Source organism: Cottoperca gobio, chromosome 19 (genome assembly GCF_900634415.1).
Source record: "Cottoperca gobio chromosome 19, fCotGob3.1, whole genome shotgun sequence".
Lineage (NCBI taxonomy): Eukaryota > Metazoa > Chordata > Actinopteri > Perciformes > Bovichtidae > Cottoperca > Cottoperca gobio.
This window is the reverse complement of record NC_041373.1, coordinates 10318915-10346212: the sequence shown is the minus strand read 5'-3', so window position 1 is coordinate 10346212 and position 27298 is coordinate 10318915. Positions and strand designations below refer to the sequence as shown.

The following is a 27298-nucleotide window of genomic DNA, read 5'->3' as shown; positions in this document are numbered from 1 at the left end:
GTACATAGTCTCTGAACCCTGTTTTAGAGTCGCTGCATGAGTTTTCACTTTACAGTCGGAATAGATAGGAAGCGATGAGCAGGAGCTAGTAGTAAACAAAAAGGGTGTGTGGGGGAGGGGAGGCAGGGGACAAAAAAAAAAAAACACGTAGTTTTTTGTTTGTTATTCTCTTTAAAAATTCTTTAAAAGCTAGAAAATATCCTGCAAAAAATTTGAGGCTTGTAAAAAGCATGCAAGGCAACACGCCTGCCACCCTGCACTGTAGAAGCCCTGGTTGTGATCAGAAGTGGCACATTCACTCTTTTCTGGCTTGGTTTCAGTCACTAACGGAGTAGCTGACGCAGGATACTGCAGCAATACAATCACAGCTATCTTCTGGAACCCCTCACATGTGCTAAAAACCAACACTTGTTTATTATTATACTTGGTTTCATGACTGAAACACAGAGCCAGAGCTCTGTAATAGTTGTTTACTGATAAAGTTTGATTGTATGGCCATATGCACTGTGAGGCTAGTAAGAACTAAGTTTGATATATGATAAGGAATTAAGAATGAGAAATGTTCCTCCTATGCTCTGTAGTTTTTGCACAGCCACCCTTTTCACAGCAGCTCAAATAAGTATATTCCACTAAACCTTAAATTGAATGTATATAGATATATATTTATATAGAAAAAAAGTACATTGACGTCTAACTTTGCAAATGTTATTAAGAAAATAAGTGTTATTTATTCATTCTTTACTTCAAAGTCAGTTGATTTTCAAGGAGAGGACATTTTAGAGATGGATAGAAAGTTGATCATAGAACTCCAACAGACACCTCTGACTTCTTCTGTCCTTCAGGTCTCTTCTTTAGATATTACGAAAGTCTTCGATCTAGTAGGTGATCTACACGTGTGAGTTAATACTCAAAATAGTTATTTTTAATTACTCTGCAGAAAATGTATCCTGAACAGTGTTAATTGTGCTTTGCAGTACGATGATATGCCGTTGACGCAGACCTCAGAGCATGGTGGCTGAGTTGCCAACCTCTCCTGGAGGCTGGGGGAAGAAAGACAAAGTCCCAACTGGTGAATAGAAATGTGACGGTCACTGAGCCACTATCATAGAATAGGACCCCGCAGACGTCGGCTAGAAAAATATATGCAAATAGACAGAGGGGAAATCAAATTCACCTTCTCACCTTGCTGATCTCCAAGTATGTTCCCCTGGTGTCATTTCACACCCTGTTTGAAGAAATTAGTTCAAAATAACTCTGAATCCATTTTTGTTTTGGTAAGCATGACATTTTTTTGAACTTTCCATGGAATCCGCACATGTGTGTCCCATTACAAATCCTGTCATCTCTGAAAAAGGGGGCTCAGTATCCAGTGGTGGAGCTCTCCATTAATACTGGTTAGCAGGTCGAAAAAAGCCAAAGAGATGTGATTTAAAAACAGAAGCCGATGGATAAACCAAACAAATATGGACGACCAGACGGACGCATAAATCCTGTGCATCAGTAGTGGGGGAGGAGACGGTCCTGTGTTTTCACAGGAACCAAAGTTTCCAGCGAGCGTGCTTCTTAGAGTCAGCTTTGGACTTGCGTTTGGGCGTGGAGGTGAAGGCCTCCTGGGGGTAAGGCAGGGAGGCGAAGTGGCCGTCCGCCGTGGGGCAAAGCCTCATCATCAGCGGCTGCAGCTTGTCCTCCTGCTGCTTGAAGTCCAGCTCCACACTGCAGCACAGAAACAGAGACACATGTCAGCTCACACACAGCAGCGAACAGCATGCGGGTATAAACGCCACCTCGTTCCACGTGCCATTACAATACACGGTAAACGTAATCATCGCCATGCGCATAATAATAATAATCCTTGTCATTTCCAGGAAGGCTTTTATTGTGAAATGTTGGCAGAATTGATCAGAATGAAGGAATCAGCAATTTTCAGCAATTTTGAACCAGCCTGTAGTTCTTTGAACAGGCTTCAAGCTTGGCTATTATTTAAATACTGACTTTACATTTCACCGTGTGTATTCTTTCTGAATCCACTCTGGTGTCTATCCCCTTCACGCTTCCTTTAATCTTGGCATGTTTTGACTGCCACAGTCCGCCTCTAACCATATTACGTTTCTACATTTCGGCCTGTTCTCATTGACCCCTGAATAGGCATCTGTCACAGCACTACGTAGCGACCTACTTTTCTCACTCACTCTCCTTATTTCCCAGTAAAAATCTCCCAATTTAGACAGTATTCGGCTGCTGCTGGCGCTGTTGTCAATTTTTGCTATTTGCATTCTTATTGTGATTCATAGAGCGAAAGGGAAGCCCATTAGTATTTCTCCCGGTGCGAAGTGCTGGGTCACTGGAGAGGGGGGTGTTGAACCGAAGATCATTTGCTTTGCTAAAAACCCGAGATCAGAGCCTGGGTATTGATGCTAGCCTTTTAAGAGTTTAGTTTAACATGTTGCTTTGATCCCCGCACAATATTACAACACCAGCAAATAGGTATAGGATGCCGAATTAATGAATTTGTACACAGACACAGTCCTTTTCCTTCTCTTTGTACTCGCACGTTTCCCCCACGTGGTTGGTGCTCTGGGGTTTATCTGGACCTGCCATCATTGTAATCCCACGCCCACTAGGTTCTGCTAAGTGAAACTCAGATTACAGCCTCAGCTGTGGTAAGTGTAGAGGGGACTTTAATCTGCTAAAGCTCCTTCCAACCACTAGCTGGTCGGGACTGGACGGACAGACCTGCATAATGGCAGCATGGATCCACTTCATGAATACCGTAGTTTGCCCGGCAAGAGCAGAAACTACCATTTACCATTGTGAGAGATTATGCAGTGTGGAGGTGAGCAGTCAGCCGCCAGCTGTGATTGGGAGAATAGGCATGATTTACCTGTTGCTACATAAGACATTTTTAAAGAGCAGCTACTACATTGAATCAAATTTCATCACTAAGTACTAGACGTTGGTTATGATCAGTATTACAGGTGAGCTGTAAATGCAGATTATTCTGTATGTTTCATCGAAGCACCGTCAAATAATCCTTGCAGGCTTCACACTTGAGGATTTGAAGGTGGGACAATTTCAAAATGAGGTGTCACGGTAAAAAAACCAAAACTCAGTTTTTACTATGTACGTTGATGCCGTTGGAGTTGATTAGAGCAGATCGGATGTAAATGCAGGTGTCTAAGTGAATGTTGAGCGCTGAAACAGACACTCAGCATTTTGCATTTGTGTGACTCAGGCCTTTAAACAGGGCCAAGAACACTGCAGCGATTAGCAATAAATCACAGGCCGTTAATTACGCTGGTGTAAATCTATATGTGTGTGTGTGTGTGTGTGTGTGCGTGTGTGTGTGTGTGTGTGTGTGCGTGTGCGTGTGCGTGTGCGTGTGCGTGTGCGTGTTTGGCTACATGTGGAAACCTGAGGGGGTCATGTGGTGCTGATAGATCGATCACTGAGACTGACAAACTTTCATTTGTGAACCAAGATGTGTAAACGCGTATGAACCTGAAATGGACTACGTACAACTAAAAGGCAACAATGAATCCTTTTGCGAATGTGTCCAAAATGAAACATTTGCTTTTGAAGATGTAGAAAAGGTCATTCATGACTTGAGCTATTACAATTCTTCTCTGGCATACAACTCCAGAATTCAGCAGCCAGTCTTTTGGCAGGTGCCAAGAAAAGAGACCACATTTTATTAAATGTATCTTTCCACTGTCTTATCACTTTATTGATGCGCTCTTACTGTTGATTTGATTTGTCTTAATGTTTTATAAAGTCACTTTGATAAGTTTGAGTATTTCTTTGGTCAGCCCCTAGAGATCTGCACTTCACGTGTGTGTTAACCCTGACCCTCAGTGTCATGATGTCTAATAAGATCACAATGTCTTCTACAGTCGAACTCAAGATGGCCTATTAAACGTATTAAACTCCAAAATTAGCTCTTGCAGCTCAAATAACTGAAGTAACGCAGCATCAAAGGACTCTGTGATCAATGACTCGTTTGTCAGAATCTAACGAGTGTGTGGTGGTGTCATACGCTAGTGAAGCAGTATGCCAGTGTTTCAATGAGCCTTTTGCTTCTCTTCAAAAAAAACCTTCAATTAAGACTGTAAAGGCTCAGAGAGACAGACCTCGACTGTTGTTTGGAGAAGCACTGCATCATAATGCTGCGTCACACACACACACACACACACACACACACACAGACTATAACCTGATAGGATGTTCCCTGCTCTTCACTGTAAGTCTACTACTGTGTATACTCTAGTGTATTTTCCTGCATGAACACAGCCATTTAAACAGATTAGGGGAACAAAAACTTTTTTTTACCAATTGTCAGTGCATTGTGTGTGTGTGTGTGTATAAGCTTTTGTAGGCTGAACTGTGCACTATACAGTTATTATGGAATTACATCAGGATTTCTTGTCTCTGTATTTACAGTAGATGTTGGTGTTTACTGGTTTCCATCGCAACCTTAGACTCTTTTTAATATCAGATGCTTCACAAGTATTGCATTAAGTATTCTGTAAAAGCGGACAAATAAAGAAGGCGGAACACTACTGCAACAATGACCTTCAAACATCTTTTTAGTTTCTCTCGCTTAAGGTTAAGTAATCTCACCGCCATGGTTAAGATAAACCAAACACGTCTGTAGCAATGACGTGTTTAATCTTCAACTGTAGATCTGGCTCTCAAGTAAACGCCAGTGACCAGGTGTTAACATGCGAGAGAGCCGCATCGAACCGACTCATCAAACGACATTGTGAACATCGCACGTTTAAGTGTGTGCTTCGACCCGTGTTCCATGTCGATCCCTCCCGCTCTGCCACGTGTATCGTGTCAGTCGAGCGCAAACATCGTGACATGATTTTCAAAAAGATAAAAGTTCACACCGACAGCTGAGCCGATGTGCAGAAACGCTGCTTGTACATCTCAATCTCTAGCCTTTATTTACATGTTTACATCCCTCGCCCGACACATGTTTACACATCGTTTACACCAGTTCCCACCTGATGCATGTGTTGTGGGATTATAAATCCGTATTCGGCTACAATCATTGGAGTGCCCTTTGAAGTTCACATGCTATCTGTATTTTTCAGGCTTTAAAAAAAAGCTTTATAGCTGTATTGCAATCTGACTAAATCCTTAAACCCACTTTGTTCAAAGATCCTCGGTGTACATATTTGAACAACCGGTAGGTTCACGGTGCTCCGAACACAACAGTGGTCCTGGTAGCTGATTATTTGATCTTACCCGGAGTTATCTTTGTGGAGCTGAATCAACTTAATTTGCTGCTCTTATCGAGTATACAGCTTTCTGCCAGGAGAATTATACAAAGAAGAGGTAAAGTGGCCTGTGGCTTGCGAGCAGCAGAGCAACACAGTTTAAATGTCAATGAAGACATGTCAATGAATCTGCATAACTTCATTTTGTGCAAAGAAGAATGAAAAGATAATCATCTCATCTTTGAAACATGCTCCAAAGGCCTTTTAATGAAAAATGTATTAGTCTCTACCCGGCCCAGTTATCAGTATCTCCTTATGAAACTGTCACACACATCTGCCCTGCTGCGTCACTCCACTTTTTTGATTTTCCTTTTCCTGAAAGCGAATATGGTTGGCATTTCCCTGTCCCCTAGCTGCCACTCCCCTGAGTGGGTTGTGGAATCGGGACAAATTGAAGAAGGCACTTTGGACCTTGTCAGTTTTTAACCTCTCTCACCCACTTGTTCTGACTTTCGCTTTGTGTCTCTCTCGCTCACTCCTACTTCTCCTGTCATGTTCCTTCTCTCTAAAGAAAAGAAGAAGAAAAGTGTATGTACAATAACCCTATTCAACTCATTCATCCACACACACACACACACACACACACACACACACTTTAAACATCTGTGAGTCTTTATCTCTCCCTGTCACCTTCATCCTCTCTCTGTATCCCTGTTTCACTTTCTCACTCTGCCTTCCTTTTCTTTCTTTTTTTTTTTCTCTCTGCTTATCTTCCTCCTGGTGTGAATGTGCCCTCCCCGTCCCTTCACACTGCCCGTCCTACCGAGGATCACTTTTGTAGCTATAGTAACCGGCTTGCCACCATGTTGGAAAACATCATTATGCCTGCACAAAAAGAGATATCTTCCCCAGCAGTCGTGTGTCAGGACAGCCTTTGCTGCGCAGTAATTTCCATATGTTATAATGTAATCAGCTCTTCAGCCTTTAGCGACACTTAATTGATTTTCATAGCCTCGCACAATAGATGGGAGATTCCCCCCCCCCCCTTCTTTTTAAATACCCAATCCTTTTTAATATTATTTGCACTGCACAGTGTTATTCAAATAATGCCATCAGATAGTGTGTTTAATGATCAGCTGTTGCGTAATTAATCGCAAGACATGCAAGCTAATGACAATATTGCTCTGATAGTCCTTTGTGAACATTAATGCCCAGTAGTGGGAACCTCCCCAATCGCCTTCCTTAATCACAGCTACTTACACCCATCGCCCTGTTTGATCAGCACATTAGCCCATTTAAATGCAATGTGAGGAAAATGAGATTACAGGGTTTCTGCGTCAAGACGTCAAGACTCATTTTAACTTAATGCCTGGGATTGTGAAATAAAGTGGAATGCAGTTCAAATCCCCAGCTTTTTTTTTTTAATTTTGCACCATCCTGTCTCATTTTCTTTCCACCTACCCTCTCTCTGTGTTTGGTCTCTCACACTTACTCTCTAACTTTCTTTCTTTTCTTCTCACTCTTTTCTCAGTTTCAGATATTACATCACCTGGCAAAATGGAATGAAATGGAATAATCTTTTCATCCCTTCCTCACCTATTCTGTTTCAATGTCACGCATGTTGCATTAGGCATTGAATACCCAAGTTAATTTGAACACATACACACACACACACACACACACACACACACACACACACACACACACACACATAGATAAGGTATTCAGGAGAAATGGTGAGATGGAGGGAGAAAGTTACTGAGGGGCGATAAAAGAAAGTTCAAGATGGTTTTTTAAATGAGGGACGTGGGACTAGACAAGGACAAGAGCCTACAGCAGCTTGTGTATTCTGTTTGAAGTCCATGCCTATAGCCTTCAGCGCCGTATTGATCTGGTGCCGTTGTTATGCTAAGGACTGGCTCTGAGATGATGCCATATACTCTTGAACAAATTGATTATGCGGAAGAATGCGTGGCTGGCTCCGTACTTGGTTGGGTGAAAAAGATTTATGGACCCATATGTCCATTGCGGTCATGAGACCAGCTACATCATAAATACAAGAGTGAGGCGTTTGGCCATGGCACAAAGACATGAACATACTCGCAAACAAAACAAACAAATCCCTTATAGACAGCTATTCTTCCCACGTACAGTGTGTGTTCTGCTTCCTATCCTGTGTTCCTCCACCTCCCAGAGAGGTTGTTTTCATGGAGAGCTAAGTAATTAGATTCCCATTTAATCCTCCTGCCTGTGTGAATGCAACTGCTATATTTGATTCTGTGTCTAATCAAAACAATTTACCATGCCAAGTGAGTCTCTTAAAGGAGAACTCGGGTCAATTTAACAGATTTTCAAACATCTCACTTAGACATTTCTGCCCTTTTTATCAAGTTGAAACCTTGCCAGCCGCCGGCGAGGTTTGTCAAACAAACCAGCTTTCTGTTTTGTATCGAGTTTCTGTTTTTCTGCACTTTCTCCGCGGATGAAGCGTATCAACTGATTGTGCCAGATGTAGGAAGCCAAATGTGGAGATTCAATGTTAATATAGCGACTGTTTGAAGGCAGTTGGTGTGTGTGTGTGCACACACGAAGTCGAGCGACAACTCTGACCTGACTCCGTCGTAATCCAATTGGTTTCTCTCTGGGGATTTTCAAGTGCAGGTAAGAAAATCTTGATAAGACGGATGACACGTATAAATTATTGGCTCGAATTCAGATGAGCACACTTAATCATGGCTTTTATTGCAGCCTGCATTTTGCATAATTTAAACCCTCGATGGGAATACAGGTCATGGCGATATATAAATGAAGCACCTTTCCCAACACACCAGTGATTATTAAAGGTACACTCTGAGCTGCCAAGACGATCTTGACAAAAAGAACCTCAGAATGGAATTGCTCATATATTTAGACGTGTTATCACACTGCAGTCTGTGCTCACAGATTCGCAGGGATGGTTAGTGGACGTCTCTAGAGTCGCAGAGGCTGGCACAGTTGGGCAAGCACAGTTGGTCTTTACTCAGGCAGGCAGAGCAGAGAGAGCAGGGCCTTCGCTTCCCCAGAGCCAAATCAGACAGAGTAACCATCAAACATGCTGCTGACTAATTTATAACACCAGGCGAGCTCCCATCTCAGCAGTACTTCCCATGTCATATATCCTTTAACCCCTTAACTCAGCCCAGTCCCCCATGCCATGTTGTGCTCTTCTAGTGTCCTTCACTTTATGTGCTATAATTCAGCTCAATCTCACTTCATCTCGCGGTCATTGTTGTAAAAAGCGTTCTGGTTGTCCACCCTGCGGCCATGCAGAATGCACCTTCCTCAGCTCAAACATCAGAGGGGACAGAGCTGTCCTTCATTTTCAGGAGCTGAGTGAAGTTTGGCCAGAGGCTTATCAGTTATTGGTAGCAGTAGATGGAAAATGATTGTAATGCCTCTTCTGAGGCGAAATGACGACCGAGTGTGTCCACTCAAAAACATTTTATTGATCGCCTCTCAGCCTCCTACACTTTAAATCTCTATGTTCTTTTTGACTGTTAGAATAACACAACTATTAAATGGATTTTTTTATTTATTTGTTACAGATATTCAAGGTCCATAAAATATACATCCTAAGGACTTTGGTGATTCCCTGACATTTTCTTGTAGAACCATAATTAGGTCAAATCCAATACTTTGGTTTGTGACCCAAAGTTCCTGCAAATCTGATGACATTCCCGCCAAGATGGTGACCATGGTGAAGATCATGTCTGCTAGACATCGGCTTGTTAGCATGGTCACTGTGAGCACGTTAGCATGCGGACATTATCGTGAAGCTGTTTAGTCTTTAAAATGTCAAAAAGATATTGACGAATACCCATCACAAGTTCTGACAGCCCCAAAAGGACCAGCAGTCAAAAAACTGAAAGGTATTAAATGTACAGCAATGTTATGTTATTTTTCAGGATAAACTACTGAAACAATTAAATACTCAAAATTGATGCCAATTAATTTTCTGCTGACCGACTAATCGATAAATGGACTTCTTGTCTCGGCATCAACACATTCACACAACAAGCAATTTACACATGCTAACACACACACACACACTGTGTTCCGTGGTAGACTAATGACTTTGGACTCACGTATGTACCGGTTGTCAAATCAATTCAACTGAATCGGAAAGTACGGCGAAGCTCAGTTGGCTTGGCAACAGCCCACGGTGATATTTTGTCATGTTAGGATGGTAAATAATTTCACCTTTCAGCCCTGCGCCTCCCTCATTTTATAGTATGTGTCCTCTCTGCTTTTCAACGGTGTGCCCTTTGTATTTGAATACGGCTAACCCTATTCCAGCTGCACACCCTTCAGTGAATGAAGAGACAATGGGAGAATCAGACAAAGATGTATAGTTGGTGAGAGAGAGCGCTGTGTAAATGTCACACGCCCCCCATGTGCTCATTAAAAGCATTCACATTAGTCTTGCATCCCCTGTCCCTTCCCCTCCTCTCCACCGGTTCCACCTGTTCACTTCCCCTCAAGGAGAAAGGACAGGGCACATTTGGATCATCGTGTCTCTGAAGAGGAATGGCCACTAACCTGTAAATAATGCATGCGCTGTTCCGGCATGTGTCGCAGTTGGCCGTGTCCTGTCCGGTTCGATAGGAGAGTCTGCGGAGAAGATAAGAGTCGTGAATGAGTAATTACAGGACTTGTTAAGCTGCTCCCTCACACCTTCCTTTCTCATCTTGTTTGTCATCCCTCGTTAGCAGGACCTGAGTAAATTAGGGTGATGAGGAGTCACGCGGCCCTCCTGAGTGGCCTGTGTCCAGCAGCCGGGGCAAAAAAATAAATAAAAGCACACCGTCAGCTAATAGCCGCTGTTGCGGTTGACTGATTGTGAGCGGACACTTGAGTTCCTGAGCTACGAAAAATAGGTTTTGATTATTTTCATAATCGATTAATTATTTTAAATATAAAATATGAGAAAACTGCCTTACACGATTTCCTACTCTTAACTACTTTTTCTTAATATCAAGGCTTTATTACTCACACTAGAGAAATCCCACCATTGATCAATCCATTCTGTACCAGATAGTGTTGTAAAACATTCAGTAAGAGTTATCTTACATTTCTTTAATAACCATTTATTATCTGAAAAAAGGAAAAGAAGGGAAAGGAGATGGGTCCTCTAAGCAGATACATTTTGACAGTTTTGCTTAGGGCAGCAGCTCTTTGGCTTTATATAGTCAGCCTGTCTTAATTTATCGATTCACTAAATTCACATTCAAACCAATCAATATCCTATCATATTATATCCTGCGTATCCTTATATTGTTCTATTATCAGTAGCCACTGAGATGAAATATTGTCTTGAATCAAGTTTCCATTATAGATCCCTATTGCTCAAGGGGGCCGCTAAAGCCCGGGTGATGGCCCTGAATTAAACTACATGGTTTCATGCTTCAAAGGCTTTCTTATTGGATTAGCATGTGAAAATGTGAATATGGATTGACAGCATGGTTTTTACCTTATAACTAATAGCATATTACAATGGAAGTACTCTGGACTCACTCCACCAATGGTGTTTTATGGTTATGACCTGCACTGCTGCATCAACAGAAAGCAGTCTTGTAAACCCGGGACAACTGACAGGCTTTTTGTCGCTGTAATTTACCCATGTATCATGCTTTTATCAACCACTTTCCTTCACAATAAATGGTTATATATATATATATATATATATATATATATATATATATATATATATATATATATATATATATATATATATATATATATATATATACACGAGTCACACATAGCAACTACCAAATGGTTTTTAGTTTGAAGCATTTGCTTATTGACTTTGTCCTACCAGGATCAATTTACCTAACCAACGTCTTGAGTATCACAGATTCGTTTTGCCCAGGTTTTGAGATTTTCGAGATTTAATCCCTTGCCCATTATAATGGATGTCGATGTAATTTCATTAGAGGTGCTCACAGCAAAAATAAATGTCTTTCCAGAAACAAAGTCCTCGATGCTCTGGACAATCTGCATCCTTCAGCGTGACGACTGAAATGGATACTGTTTCAGAAGGGAGATGTTGCTGTCGGAAGTTTTTGTTAGTGCTTTTCGCAACACAAATTAAATTCTTTTTAGCTCCTATTGTATTGGGGTCAAGCCAGAAAGCATGAGTGACAAGTGAAAACTTTTTTTTCTTTGTATTTGGTCACTAAAGTTTTTTAACAATCAATCGTTGTCATAAGTCAGGGTTTCTGGAAATGAACATTGCTGCAAAAGTCACTGAGTTCTCCTCCTCATTGAGGTTAATGTGCTACATTTAGTTCTCGTCTCTAATCTTTGCAGTAGCAGCAGGGACATTTTTCGATTCTCTCTCACGGATGCTGCCAATACGGTGCGGCACCAATAGAAATGAAACCGCTATCATACATTTCCTTATTTACTCCTTTCAGTGCTAAATGCTCTGACGGGTATATGAGAGGTGTTGATATCAATACATTGTCGCCAAATGGTGTCTGAGAAGAGGATGAGTGCAGTTATTCAGGGAAGTTTGCTGCTTTGATTTTAATTTAGGAGCTTGCCATTGCCAGAGGGGGCGACAGTACGGTGCAGGGCAGAGAGGAAGTTCAAGGCCATCTTCACTTTCCACCCGGTGGAGCCGATCGATACGCAGCCGACAGGATACACGGCAACTAAGTTGCGTCCTTTAAATAACTCGCCCTTATTCTCTAAATCTTTTGCACTCAGGCTGTCTAGATCTCTTTCTCCCTCTATCTCTCGCCCCTCCCACCCCCCTCTCTCACACTGAGTTGATAAGAGAAAATAAGAGAGCAGATCTCATTTCGGCAAGCTTCCCTGGAGAGAGCGAAGCCATCAAGTGCCATCAACAGTATATTTATTTACCCTACCACCCCCCTTTGTGCTACTAGGTGAGCTCTCCCAAAGGTCACTGAGTGGGTGGGAGTCCGAAGGCATAAAAACATGCACACATACACAGTGTTAATAGACAGGCGAGCAACAAGTCCCACTGAGTGTGATTAATTGGGTCCAGCCTGCCAACACTGGCTGATGATGCAGCATATTTATTCCTGAGCCGTGTGCCGTTGGATGCAGCCAATGACGTACTCTAGAACTGCACCGCACCTTTCACATTGTGTCGTATGCCCTGCTGTACCTCAGGGATTTATGTGAGTGTATATGCGTGTGCCTGCATGCAAGGTGTGTGGGAACATAAGGCAACTTTCTCCAGCAGCTTGGTAAGAGTTGCTCATACAATCTGTAAAGTTCTGATAGAACAATAACAAACAGAGATGAAGCCTCCTAGCCTCTAACCTTCCTTGTCACGCTCAATAACTCTTTGTCGCATGCTTGTTTTCTAGCCGTTTTCCTCTTCAACTGTCTCCATTCTTGTTGAGTAGCAAAGTGGGAGTATTTGTTTTTGGGGTTCGGAAGATCTGATTATTTTCTACGTAGACAATGTTACGTGACTTACATTAGCCGAACTAAAACTATCTTAAGTTGAATAACCAGTACAAAAATAACTATGTTAGAAATTTCTACATCATTGATCAAAAGTAAAAGCTACAAGCCTTTATGCATTAACATGTAAGGACAGGGGTTAACTACGAATACAACGCAGCATTTCGGTCAGACAGCCAATCACAGAGCCTAAAATTCAGGTGTTCAAATCACTTCACTTTTTTTTGCCACTTCTTTGATTTGCGTCTCTGGCTTGTTTTCACCATAAAGCGTTGCATTTGTCTCAGCACATAAGCCATTGAATTTCAATTTGTGTCCAAGCAGCATGTCATGAACACGCGCGCAGTGATGAATGCACGCAGCATTGCACCGCCTTCCGTGAAAAATGTATGTCATTTAACACGAGCAGTTATTCATTTGATAATTGCACTCAGTTCACCTATAGCCTGAGGGCACTCCTATGTGTTGTGTCATTGACGTTTATGTAAGGCGAGCATGAAGCTAATGTAGTGTGACTAAAGCAGAATTAGATTTTTTGCTTGGCTCGAAGAAAAAAAAATAAAGGAAGAAAGAAATATGTACAAGACTACGTTTGTAAAGAACAGTAGCGGTTCGGTTGTGCTCAGATGGATTACAAGAGGCTTATACTGCTCACTGACTTGAGCTAAACGTAGGCTTTTGGTATTAACGTTAACAGTAGGGAAAGACAATGTGATTGTTTCTCGATGTATGTGACCAGATGGCACCATTAAACAGTAGTCACTATTTTCTATTTACAAATTAAGCATCTCTTCTGTCTCCTCTCCTCCTCTCCTCTCCCACCTGGCACTTTAGACACATCTGATAAGACAGATGTGCTCGGCAACACAGAGAAGATGGCTCCCCATGCTGCACCACTATCTTCCACTTACTTTTTTCACTCGCAACACACTTTTATGAGTTTGGTGATAAGGAGATTAAGGCTGCCTTGTGCCAGATTGAAGGAGAATAATTGCTTTTTTTTTTTTAGATGGTGTAAACTCACACTGTTCCTTGCACAGGCCCTGTTGAATAGAAGTGTTACCCTGTCGTTCAGTCAACTTGATATTGAGAGTTGCTTTCATATACTTTTAAGCATTTGTGTGTGACATTGCGTGTGAGGCTAAGAGATTGACAGGTGTGTCTGTGTAGTAAATTCCCCCTGGCTTTGGACTCCTGGTTGGTATAATGTTGATTATATGTATTTTTCTTACTCCATACTTCTCCACAGTGCTGGTCAAAACAGATAGTGATCTGAGTGCAGAGCCACAGCAATTCATTCAACAAATTGGCCATTTTGTTTGCCTCATCCCTTTGGACAGACAATCCTCTTTTTCAGCGAGCTGGATGCTATCTGCAGCCCTATACTCAGTATCCATTGGACAGTAAATGGCTTTTTCACAGGCCATATTAGATAAACATGGCGTGCTGCTGGATAAGGCCAATTGCTAAACTTCTAGTTTTTGCTTAAGCAAAATAAAAGTACTTGAAAGTGTCACCCAATAATTTGATGTCCTCCTTTAGAATTATATTATTCTTTTCAGCATCAAAATAACTCGGACACATAACAAATTTGACATCTCAGAATTGTATTAATTCCAACAGAAAATGACTTGCTGATACAAGCTGCATTACCACTAATACTGATCTCACACACAAGGTTGTGCTTCATACAATGGGTCATCAAACCACTTTGGCCAAATTGGGTGAGATTAATCGTCTGTTAATAAGTTCTGCAGCCGCTCTGTCATTTCTGGGGGGGGGGGAAATCATCACAAAAGGACACTGTGCTGTAATGGCTTTACAGGGCACATCTAGGTGAAAGCCGGATCATCCCAGGTACTTGCAGCTGTGATATATTTTGCAGCACTCTGCATTCATCAGCCAAGGCTCTGTTTAACAGCTGTCAAACACGCAAGCTTGTCCCTAAGATTTAGAAATAATGTGACGCGTCAAGAGGGGACTTGTCCTGGCCCTGCCAAATCATTAATGTACTCTGTGTCTCTGATGATGACATTTCTTTTTTTATTTGCCAATGCATGCTTGACACCACTGTAAAGTAGGGAGGCACCAATCCAATGCACCGGATCAGTAACAGCCAAAGTACTGACCTTATTAAGCAGATTGGTTATCAGCCATTAAGTGTCGGATCCACAGTTTCTTAGTCAATGCAGTCGACTCAGTTTTTAGTGCTACAGCAATCTCTGGCCTCATGTTACTTTACATAAAAAATATTAAAATGAGTTCCATGCAGTGAGATGTACAGATTTTAAATTTGGGATAAAGAGAGCACTGACATTGGTGCAAATGTAGTGTAAAGCTCAGGCTATGAGAGAGATGTCTTACCCTTCTCTGTGGGCCTCTCCCTTCTCCAGTTCCTGGATGACCCCCAGCAGCACCTTGATGGTCTCTTGGCTGGAGCTGATAAGATTTTCCATGGCCTGGAGCTGTGCTTTAACTTCCCCGTCCTGATTCATAGGCACTATTTGCTTGCAGGCCTCCTGTGTTTGGTCAGACGGTGCACCACCAGCCTCTCCGCCTCTGCAGGGTGTCAGAGGCTCCTCCATGCCCCGTAGAGGCCGGGCAGATAACTGTCCTGTGTGGCACTGTGCCTGTGTTGTACAGCCTCTACTGGAACGTGGTAGTGTCTCGCTCTGCAGCCCGTTGAGCTGCAAGGCTTTCTTCCGCTTGCTCCGCACCGACGGACTGTCCAGGCACTCCACCTGCGTAAGGGAGTTCCAGGAGATGGGGCCCGTAACCTTGGAGGCCCTGTCCGGCAGGGTTCGGGACGAGCCCTCCTCCAGGTTGAGCAGCTGCCTCTTGGCCTCCCTGTGTTGTAATCCTGTCCTGGCTTTGGATGGGACACTGCAGAGCTGGTACTCTGCCTGTGCTCCGGCTCCGCTTCCTCTCTGTGTGTTTGCAAGGCAGTCTGTGTCTGCAGAGCAACTGAGCTGCAGAGCGTCAGAGCACAGGCCATCAGGTGCAGTGTGCTGCTCCACTGTGGCAATGCACTCATTAGTATGGAGCAGAGCCCTGGTCCTCCGGACTCCACTTCCCCCGCAGGCTCCCTCCTCCTCCTCCTCCTCCTCCTCCTCCTCATCTAAACCCTGCTCAGCAGCCTTGGACTGCTTCACCTCCATGGCAAAACCGTTATTCTGACCTTTATAAGTTTCCACGGCCGCCACGTGTTTAAGGGTGTGGCCTTTCTTGCGCTCAAAGGGAAAGGTCTGATACCGTTTCTTCAGGTCCGGGGACGTCTGCACGCCTGTGCTCCTCGTGACGTTTGGGATGGATCGGCGGGCAGGGACAGTCATGTATTTGCGGTACGCCACTTTGTATGAGATCGGCTTGCCACCTTTCCCCGCTGCCTGCAACTCCGCCTCCCTTTGCTCGTTCTGTGCCTCACAGATATCCTTGAAACGCACTTGCAGGGCTTTGTTTCTCTTCCTCACCTGTCGACTGGCTTCCAGGGAATACTTCACCTCCAGCGCCCGGGAGGTGGAGGGCAAAGGCGCCGCCTCCGAGTCAGACTCTGAGTTGGTGAGCATGCATTTGCCACCCTCCTTGCTCACCATGTTTCCTGAGAGGCATGGAGAAAGACGTTGTGTTAATCATTGGTAAAGAATGGCTTGGACAAAGACCTTTTCCTGGCTATTACATCCTACATGACAAAACACAACCGCTCTCTAAGCTTAGGGAGAAGAGGCATGTGCAGTTGTTTAATGAAATGAAGCAGATTTTTCATATATATTAAGTACCTTCACTTAATAGAGTATAACAGGTATAATAGAGTTTCAAATTTAACATAGTTTCTACATTTGACACTAAAGGTGTGGTGATGTCATGCAAGTCTAAAGTTTCCATATACATGAACAGTACATTTACACTTGAAAGAAAACCTTAATTTCCATTTTTATTGCCAGTTGGCTAAGGTACTTTATGCTTGCCAATCCTTCTGTGTTTATTTACCAAAAAACTGCAAGCGATTTCAGCAGGCCCTGAAAATAGTCATCAGATTTCCATGGTGCATTTAAACTTCTTCCCTGGGACACCAATAGCAAATCAAAATTTCATTCATTTATCATTGGCAGTTAAAGCAGCTTTGACTAGCAGTTCCTCCCCCCCGTTTCCCACTTGACGAGTGTTTGTTGATAAGTGTTTGTGTCTCAGTGTGTATGGGAGCTATCAAACACTGCACTTGCACTCATACACTCTCACACTCAAGTACACTTAGTTAACAGTAGCAATATACTGCTGACTATTCTGAAGACTGTGCCTGAGGTCTGCAGTTTATTTCTGTAATTCATTAGGTTCAGCAGGATTTTTCACTGTCTGGCCTCTAGTAAAAATTGGATTTTGGACCTATTTGGAAGCACATTTTCCCTACTCTAGCTTATGGTATGGTAGGAGTTAATTTTCCATTTTCTGAATTTTTAGTCAAGTGAAAATGGGTACACACCTTCAAACAGACACACTTTTGACTGTCCAACAACCTTTTTAGGAGAAAAATCCAACCCAGGGATATGAATATCAGATACAAAATATCTTTCCCCCACTACCATGGGGTACAACTCTGCAGTTTTCCTCTGTTGCTCTGACAGATATATATATATATATATATATATATATATATATATATATATATATATATATATATATATATATATATATATATATATATATATATATATATATATATATATATATATATATATATATATATATATATATATATATATATATATATATATATATATATAATGTGCCTTCTGCCTGCTGATTAACCATAAGAAAACACTCCACAGGCTCACGATTATCCGCCTCAGCTTATCTACTATGACTGCTCCGTCAACAGGGAATGCCTTCCTATTTCAAACCTATCTGTTAACTTAACTGGGAGCTATAGAATGGACATTTTGTCTCGCATATCTTCACCATCACATTATCGCTCTGTATTGTTAAATGATATTCTTGGTCTCCGGCTCTGCTTGGACAGAGACATTCACCTGTCTTTGTTGACCACATAAGATGTAACATAACATCAAGTACAGACATTGATAGCCCATTGTAGACATGCAGTATTATTATGCCAGTATGTCTGCATAATCACTCAATCAATCTGCAAAAGCTGCTCTGGCAATCTGCCTACTAAGGATATGGCAACATTTTCTCAGTATGAATAAAAGAAACGTCTCCAGAATTAGAGGGCTACTATCCCCCTCACTGAGCATAAACCAAAACCGTTTTTGCTGTGAATAATATCTTTGCTTGGTACATCATACCTAACTTTCAGAGTAGCCTGTCTCGCGGGCCAGATGCCAAATATCTCCTGGCCATTGTGACTCCGTTTGTAAAGGCCCTGTCAAAACAAACCCATGAGTAAAAAAAAAAAAAAAAAAAAGCCATTACAGATAAATGGACACAGCAATCTTACGTATTGACAGTCCACCCCTGAAAATGTCCAATCATTGCCCAGTAATTTCACTGCAAGCATAGCATGCCCATATAGACAGGTTAAGAGATGGCAGCTTTCTGCTGTGCAGGCAGATGTTTGTTTGATTCTTAACATACAGGTGAATACCGATGGGTCCAAATGACCAGGAAGTACAGTGCAATAGCAATGTTTGTGGAAACTGTCTATACGCCCAACACAGAAAACATTCGGAAATATATTCTGCCAACAGTACAGGCACTTCTGCAATACAACATAAACAGAAATGAGTTATACACTATACCTATCCTCATATAGTGCGTGAAAAGTGGACATAATGCAACACATTCTCGAATTCTCATGAATGTATCAGCCAGTGCTATTAGTTAATGGAAACACAAAGGAGCATCTCCACCTTGTATCCATATAACCACCCAATGACTCCACCGTCACATTGGGTTGATCAAGCTGTGAAAGCGTAGCAACGTACAACAATGTAAGACTCATGTCTGCATAGGCTGCATATAGCACAATCCAATTAATATTTCCAATGATTACCCTGGCTGTACAGCATTTGAATAATTTCAGTCAAAGATAGTCCAGTTTTTTTGTTTTGTTCTGTTTGACACTGTGACGTTTATTCCCCGACTATTATCTATTAACCAGCATGACTGTGCTTTCCTGGTCCATCACTGTCCGTGTCCTCTCCATGTTTGTTCAAAGGATGATATTTTGAATAAGATATTCAATTGTCACCCTACGTCCCCTCTCGAAATGAGGTCAGCAAATACTTCTATGTCATAAGATAGGCCCAAGTTAAACATATTCAATATGTGCAAAATTATATCTGATTTAGAATTGAAGATGCCACCCCTAAACCATCAGATATTAAGACATGAATGTAGTTTGTCAGCGCAGAAAGTGTTTTCTCTCCTCGCTACTCTCCTTTCTCTACTCAGCAGCATCCGCAATGCATACAGTTTCATGGTATTGTATCATATCCTCGTTTTAAATGTGATCCCTTTTGACATGTCAGCACTGCAGGCTGAATGATGTGTCCCTGGCTCCACATATCTGATTTTTTTTTAACCATTGGGTCGGGGCTCAGGCGACTGCAGCAGCACTCGTATCTCACCTCCGGCTGGAAAACCACCCCCCGGCCCCTTGCATAAACAGCATGACTCATCACGCAAGGCTGTGACAACTGCCCCTTTTTTAGGGTGGCCTGATCTTCCTTTTTATTTATTTTTTTAAGTGAAGTGAACTGACCCACTATTTTCTAGCCAGTAGGACAGACCAAAAACAGACCTCTCAGGGTCATGTGCGAACGGCAGAACACATCAGACATGTTCACATCTGACCTTGTTTTAGCTGCACAGCTCACATGGCTGTCAAACTGGCGCTAAGGGTCATTATTTGGGTTATTTCCAGGGACACAATTTCATTTTCTCCATGATGAGAGCTTGTTTAGCACGGCTGGTTCTTGGGAAGATTTTCTCTTCTAATTCAGCCATTGTTTAAAGCTTTGCAGTGCACCAAGGACAATCCCGATTACCGCAGTAATGCAATTCATTATTCTTTAATGGAAATAGTCTTTATGCTCAGTGCTCATTTAATTCAACACATCTTGAATTCAAAAAGTGCTTCCCCCATTCCTTGCATTATTTTAAACGGGCAAATGAGTCGGCAGTTTTGTGAATGGCAGTTGCCTAATAGAACTTAGGGTTGCCGAGGGTAAAATCTTAAAAAGGTGGAGATTTCAGTGTCCTGATTCAACCCAGGGGATTGAATGTTTACCGTAACTTTGAGTTTGACTAATTTTGTGTTATCGCTTCTGCTCCACCGAAGGGAAAATTCATTAATGTAGTATGCATCACAAAACCGGAGAATTGATTAAACGCTGGCAATATGGCTATACATGTCAATTAGCGACGGCAGCCTAAACGGCCTTTCTTTTCACACAATTTACACACTGTGTATGTTTTACAGTTGCTGTTTGATAGGAGGCTTAGAACAAATAGTATAGCAGTAAGCTATTTAGTCATATTGCCACATACTTTAGTGCACTTTTGACCCGGGGCTGTTCATCTTTGTGGCAAGGTTTTTTTTGGAAACATCTCTTCCTGTTTCAACATGACAGTGCCTCATACACAAAGCAAGTCTGTTCTTTAGTGTGACCTTGACTAGCCTGCACAGAGCCTTGACCTCATCCCCAAGTGGTCACTAATGCTTTTCGTTGCCGGGTGGAAATAGAATCCTTGTGCAATATTATACTGTATAGATCAGGGGTGTCAAACATGCGGCCCGGGGGCCAAAACCAGCCCGCCAGAGGGTCCAATCCGGCCCGCGGGATGACTTTGCAAAGTGTAAAAATGATTTTTTTTGTAGTTTTGTTTGTTTGTTTATCATAAAGTAAAAAGACAAAATATTTTGTGCCTTTGTAGACGCACTGTCATCTGTAAGTTGTAATGCACACGTGTACATGATAAACTGATGCTTAATATTGTTAAAATTGCTCCTTCTTTTCTTAAGAAATTTCATGTTGTTCATAATGTTTGGTAAACAGATTAAGTTTGAACATTTTCAGAATGTACTTGTACTTTCTTGCACTAAAACAAAGGGAACAATTTGGAGTTATTTGGAGTTTGGGTTATTAATAGGTTATTATGCTGTGATTTTACTGGTCCGGCCCACTTGAGATCACATTTTGCTGCATGTGACCCCTGAACTAAAATGAGTTTGACACCCCTGGTATAGATGTAATGTTTGGCAATGCAGTGCGTGTACCCTGCAATATTTAAAAGTATTCTTGTACTGAATAAAATTCACAGGGAAATATACGAAGCCAGTATTGGATTTTTGAATTGCACTCAAAGTAAGCTAGAAGTCTGCCCTTGTGCTACATGAGGCAAAATCCTGCTCTCCTATCGCTGCAGTCTTACATTATTACAGCTCAACATGGCCTCAGATGCTGCTTGAACAAATGAGTGTAGAATTATCATCGCAGTCATGGAAGTTCCAAACTCTACTATAATCCAGCCTTATCTACTCGTGTTTTGTTTTTCCCCTTTTCTCTCTTCTGTCAGCTTCCGTTCATAATTACACGGGGCTTAGTAGTGTTTTTGAAGAGTCTTTGATCTGTCTCTTTAGAGCACTAAAAAGATATCCAGGCTCGTCGTTTTACTTGACTTTGTGTTGGTCAGGTCATTAGACGGTGTGAGTTTACTGTTGGGTTTTTATTTACTGTCTGTCTCCGTGCTAAATCATGTGTGAACCCATGCTCTCAGGGTGCGATGTGAGGGTATATATATATATATATATATATATATATATATATATATATATATAGCCGAGTGATTGACACCAAATGTAGCAAATCCTTTGTTGAGCAGTACTGTTCCATTTGCGGTATGGTTTAGCATAGTAGTAGTTATGAATGTTTACATAAGCGTAGTATTTGTTTTAATGCCAGAAGTCTCCTGCTGTGATACTCTGACGGAATAAATCCAGATTTGCTGTTAATCCAAAGCACTCGGAATATCTGTTGTACGTTTCCACCATATGCTCGATGTTTATTGCAAAGCCTTGTGTTCATTGTATGTAGTTTCATATTTTATATTTATATTACATTTTATATTGCTTTCTGTTGTGCACTTGAAGCTCACACATAATAAAATGTGTGTGTGTGTGTGTGTGAGAGAGAGAGACTGCATTAGATGCTGCAGTTACAGCATCAGACCTAATACAGGCCAACAGCCTCTCAGCCTTTTAGAGTGTGTACAGTAAACGTCATTAGTATCCATCCCTACTGTGCATGATGCTGGTAAAGACGACCACGAAAGGAGTCGCTATGCTGTACGTTAGCCTGCTGCTGTTTTCATGGAGGACTTATTATTTGTTTTACTCACTTTGTCCCCACTGAATTGTACTTTTCTTTGTTGTTACCGTACTTGCTGTAGTCAGTTGGCTTTGTACGCTACGCCTGCACCCATGTGGCTTTTTGGGAGCTTGATGATTTCACGGGAAGCCTGTAATCCATACGTCAGTGAACATGCATGCTTGATGGAGATCAGACCTGCTGCAGAGGCTGCCTGCTCTAATCAAAATGCATCAGATCCCTCTCTCCTTTCCTCTCCTTTTTTCGTCTTTCTGCAGAACATTGTATCTTTCTTCCTACATGTTTTTTTTGTTCTCTTCCACCTTTTGTTGCTTTTCTCTCGGTGTCTTTCTGTCTCTCCCTCGCTCTTTGCCTTCGAGACACGCTGAGGTTTCAAAGCTGATGGGTAACTAGAGAACTCCCCTGCTGCTCTCAAATTCCTCCCAGTCATCCCTAGCAAAGACACGCACACTTTGACACATGGGGATGGAAAAGAAGACTGGAATAAACAAGTTCATGGATGTCTGTGTATAGTTTTCACTGCTTGAATGGAGCAGAATTGAATGTGAGCGATATTGAAGGATAATGATGAAGAGGGAAGATGATGGAGACGGATCCATGAGCGATAATTGAGGGAGGAGACGGCAGAAGCCATCCATGTCAATAAGATGTATAATTTTGTCAGCTCAACTCAATCTCGTGGAAGGAGAGAGGAAGCCGCTTTAACAAGCTACAACAAAAACAATAGTTTTACGATTTTCAAGTCCTTTCTTGGTAAACCTGCTGCGGTCAAATTAGTCTTAGCACATACAATCTTAAAAATCCTATATGGAGTAATAGACCTCTAGTGGAGCAGCTTCTCTAGGAGTTCGTCCAAGTTTTGTTTGTCTCGTGCTGAGGATGAGGATGCACACTCACGCAGGTGACGCGATACGTAGAGTCCTACATATGGCGTCTCACTATTCTACTGATCAACAGAAGGCGGTGACACGACAACATATGCTACAAGGCGGCGAAGAAGAAGACTGTAAACATGGATGTTACAAAATGTTGGATATAGAATACTTAAATAAATAAAAAATGACACTGAATGTCAACAGAAACGTGTTTGTTTACAAGGACACCTTTTAATGGGCACTGTTTGTAATGGTTCAAATTCACATTAAGCCTACCGGCGTGCGTGGCAGCTGACCGTGACCTCCACCTGCTGACATCAATCGTTTGTATCAAGAAACTGTCAGTGTTGCTTGCGAGAACCTCGAGCCTCCAGTAATAAGGACTGCAACGATTAGTCGCTCCACAGCAGCTTGTTTGACAACCTTTTTTGATAATCCATCAATCGTTTGACATTTATCAAGCAAAAACATTTGCTTGTTCAAAGCTTCTCAAATATGAGCATTTGCTGCTTTTTCTTTCTCTGTTGTTTGGAGCAAAACAGAAAGAAACATCTTCTGTTCCTTCTGCCTCTGGGCCTGTCGGAGCCCCAGCTGACTGGGCCCCTTACTGCAAAGCAGTGGGGAACACAGGCTGTACACACGCATACACCAGCGCACACTAACAAACGACACCCAGGTGGGATCATCTAGTCAAGACTCGTCTTCTGTATGCCATTCATACACACACCTTCTCCTCTTTAACGGCAGACGCACACGATTCACCTCAACTGCTGGGTGTTGTTGTGCCCGCTCCCAGGGAAAAACTCTTAATGAAAAATCCTTTTAGCACATGGAAGATAACATCTGGCTTGTTCCAAAAGCAGTCGTTCTTTCAGAGGAGAACAATTTGTTTTTCTGGATGAATGAATATCCCTCCCAGCGAGCAAGGCCACGCCAGGCCACTGCCCACTTCACCACTCGTTTTTGGAAACCCCCCCTCCTCCTCACACTCTCTGCCATATTCGCTTGGTTTGGGCAAGTGTCTTAAAAAAAAAAAAAAAAATGCTATTTGAGCAGTCCAACTCTTATTACATTTGTGCCGGTCAGATCTCTGCGTTGATGCACGACTTCTCCCGTGTGTCGGAACCTTTCGTCGTAGCTTTGTTCTACCTCTTCATCTTCACGTACCTCTGCATTAGGAGTGATCGTGCAACAGCCTGGCTTTGGCACGCACACGCTCCTTTTCTGGCGCGTTCATAAGTGGCAGAGCAGTCGGGCATTACTGCGTGAGGTGCAGACTGATGTGACTGATTCCTAAAAATAAATATTGGCTTTGAAGCAGTGGGCCGTCACGCCCATCACTCCCGGACGCCTGTGCCCGGTTCTCACAGAGGCAGCACAAAGGTTAAAGAAAGACGAGCAGTGCCGGATGAATTTGTTTCTTTTCTGGATCCCACTTTCAGACCTATCCTGTCATTTTTAGATTATTGTACCTACGTAACATAAATGAGGCTGTGACAGCAGGTATGCACTTTTCATGTCACTCTCGAGCACATAATACCCTTCAATTGTGGGGGGGGGGGGGGGGGGGAAGAAGACAATTCAATATCCTCTCCTGACATGCTCTCTATTATTTCTCACACGCAATGTATTTTCCCCATTCTCTTTTTTTATTTATTTATCTTCCCTCAGTCCTCTTCTCAGTGCCTGCGCAAAGTGAAATGGAGCAGAGGGGAGATTGTATCAGAGCGAAGATGTGAGATAGGGTTGAAGGGGAGACGGAGAGCGATGGCAGGGGGTTCGTGGAGATGAGTGGGAGTGACATGACATTTTGTGTGGCATCTGAAGGACAGTGGAGATGTGAGGGTCCTCTCTCTCTCTCTCTCTCTCTCTCTCTCTCTCATTCTCACACACACACACCCACACACACTCCAATAATCTGTAAGGAGATGGTGACTTCACCCAGTCCATTAATCTAGATGAGCCTTTAGTTAAGGTCCTTCATCAGATGCAGCCAACTGTCTGATGCCCAGCTCTCATTACCTATTCCTCTGTGATGCAAAAGCACTGCTGCCTCCGTACGTGGGACAACAGCTTCACGCATTTCTTTTTTTCCTTTTGGTTTAGATACCAGTGTGGTTTATGTAACACTCAGGCAGCTGCAAAACTGAGTGGAAATGCAGCATCATGCAAGCCCTTGTACGCTTTAGCTGTGTGTGCGGAACCAGTCAGGTTAAATATCGATCAAAATCCTCTCAGACAACTCACCTGCCAGATGTGATGAATGTCAGCTAGCAGTGGCAGTGAGTCGTCCCCCCCCACCCCACCCCACCCCATTTTCACCTGAGATCTAAAAATTGTTTGCGATTTAAAGTTTTCCTAAAACTCATTCCACAGCCGCTGCCTGAAATCTCCCTCAACCACTTCACCCTCGCAGCAGAGCATCTAAGCTGAACTAACTAGCCCCCTTTCATCTGCCACACGTATTTGATATTTTTTCAGCCACCTAAAAGGGGAAATCTCCAGTGAAAACATTCCCTATGGATTATCCAGGGGTTAGTCCCACAGAGCGAGCAGATCCCTTGGATTTCCCCCCTCCAGAGGTTATTTGATCAGATTTCCCCCCCCCCCCCTTGCAGTTGCAAACTGAGAGGTGAAATAGAGGAGAGGAGAAGAGCAACTCACCTCAGACTGTGAATCACTGACGTAAAGGATGCGTTAGCCTAGATCCCTGGTGTTGCCCGTGCATGCCCGTGTCCTTAGTGGATTAGAGGCGAGCTGGAAGAGGAGGCTATGCCATGGCAGAAGTTAAGAGGACAGGCAGGCGGCAGCACGCAGGCAGAGCAGCAGCGGCAGTAGTTGGAGGAGTTGTTGCACATCGGCGTCCTCTGATCCAGTGGCGCGAGGTTCCTCTACGCCCCAGTCAGAGTCAACACTCCCCCTCTCTTTTCCTCTCCACCCGCTCTCTCCCGTTTCCTTTCTCCGCACGGCGTCGGCAGGGGCTCGCACACTCACTCACACATGCATACGCACACACTCACACGCACACACAGTGGCTGAACTCCGGACGCCGCAGCGACAGAGCCCACGCAGGCGGAATATCCCCATCGTGCCGCCGCAGTTCTCCTCTCTGGCTTTCTCCTCTTTTCTGTGTGTGTGCATCTGGGAGTGTGTAGAGAGAGAGAGAGAGAGAGAGAAGGGAGTGAGACAGTCAGAAAGAGAGAGAGATTAGGCGGGAGGGGGAGGGAGCATAGGAGAGAGAGAGAAAGCAGAGGGAGGAGGGAAGGTTGCAGTGGAGAAAGTACAGCCCCAGTTTTGGCTACATCTGGCAGGTTCATGCATCATCCCTTTTATCTGAAAGCAGTTTTGTCAGTAACCTCACTTCCCTGGAGACAATATGCCCATCAAAACTTTCTTTTGTCAGGAGAAGAAGAATTAAACTCCAAACTCTGTTCAGACTGCACTTTTACCCCGGCAAGGTTTCTGTGTTTTCCTGAGACTCTCCAGTCTGCACGCGCTCCTGTGTCTTTAATTCTTACCTGGCGTTTCCACACACTGACGCTCGTCGTGTGTTATCAACCTTGAGAGTTTCATCACAAGTCTATTCACCTTCTGTCGTCTCTGTTTCAGAGTCCTCACAGCTCTTTTTCTTTGTGTGGGAAGAAGATTCCATCTGCTTGTTCCCCCCCTCTCCCCTTCTCGAGAGTTTGTTTTCCTAATCTATCTCAGCTTTTTATCCATCTGTCATGGGCTAGTTAGTAGTTAACACCATTTTGTGCCCAAGAATACCTGCTTTTCATTGGGGAATGTGCATTTTCCTCTCCGACTTAATTGGATTTGTGATGTACCATTGTAGTGTTCAATGAACGACATAAGGAGGGAGGGGAATAACACCCTTGGTGAAACCTTGATCATGTTAAAGTGGAGCTGTATTATATGCCTGGTTGGAGGTTTTCAGAGCCATATCTCGCACTCACTCCCTCACAGGGAAACCCTGGGTTCTGCTTTAAGCCTCAGGTACCATGGTAATGAGCAGCAGCTCTCCAGACAGCTGCCGCTACTGTGTGTTTTTTTTGCCTTTTAAGTTTGTCTGTTAGTGTATGTCAATTTTTTCATATACCATGCAGTATATTTACCCAAGGAATCAACCAATTAGCAACAGAGTGAAGACGAGCGACATCATTCTTCATTCAGAACCTCGTGGAGTCGATGTTTATTGTTGTTTGTTTGGTTTTTTTAACTAGAATTCAGTAACTTGGAGCCGAGACTTTTCATTTTGGGTGAAAATTAAAAAGCATTCATCAAATTGAAGCTCTAGTAAAGATTTTTAGTTATGTCAGAAAATAAAGAGATGTGATCATTTTTAAAATCTTAACAACCGTATAAGCTT

General features: G+C 42.8%; 2 protein-coding genes across 3 annotated transcripts in view; one reads left to right on the top strand and one right to left on the bottom strand.

The window, feature by feature from the left end:
• Window positions 1-27298, top strand: part of dock1 (dedicator of cytokinesis 1) — a 156482-nt gene that overhangs the window by 67259 nt on the left and 61925 nt on the right. The window lies entirely within an intron of this gene.
• On the bottom strand, window positions 706-25961 carry insyn2a (inhibitory synaptic factor 2A). Its single transcript, XM_029455856.1, has 4 exons — window positions 25594-25961; window positions 15072-16305; window positions 9801-9872; window positions 706-1713 (listed from the first exon to the last, which is right to left on the bottom strand). The coding sequence occupies exons 2-4, from the start codon at window positions 16298-16300 to the stop codon at window positions 1530-1532; spliced, it is 1485 nt and encodes a 494-aa protein (XP_029311716.1). The 5' UTR covers window positions 16301-16305; window positions 25594-25961; the 3' UTR covers window positions 706-1529.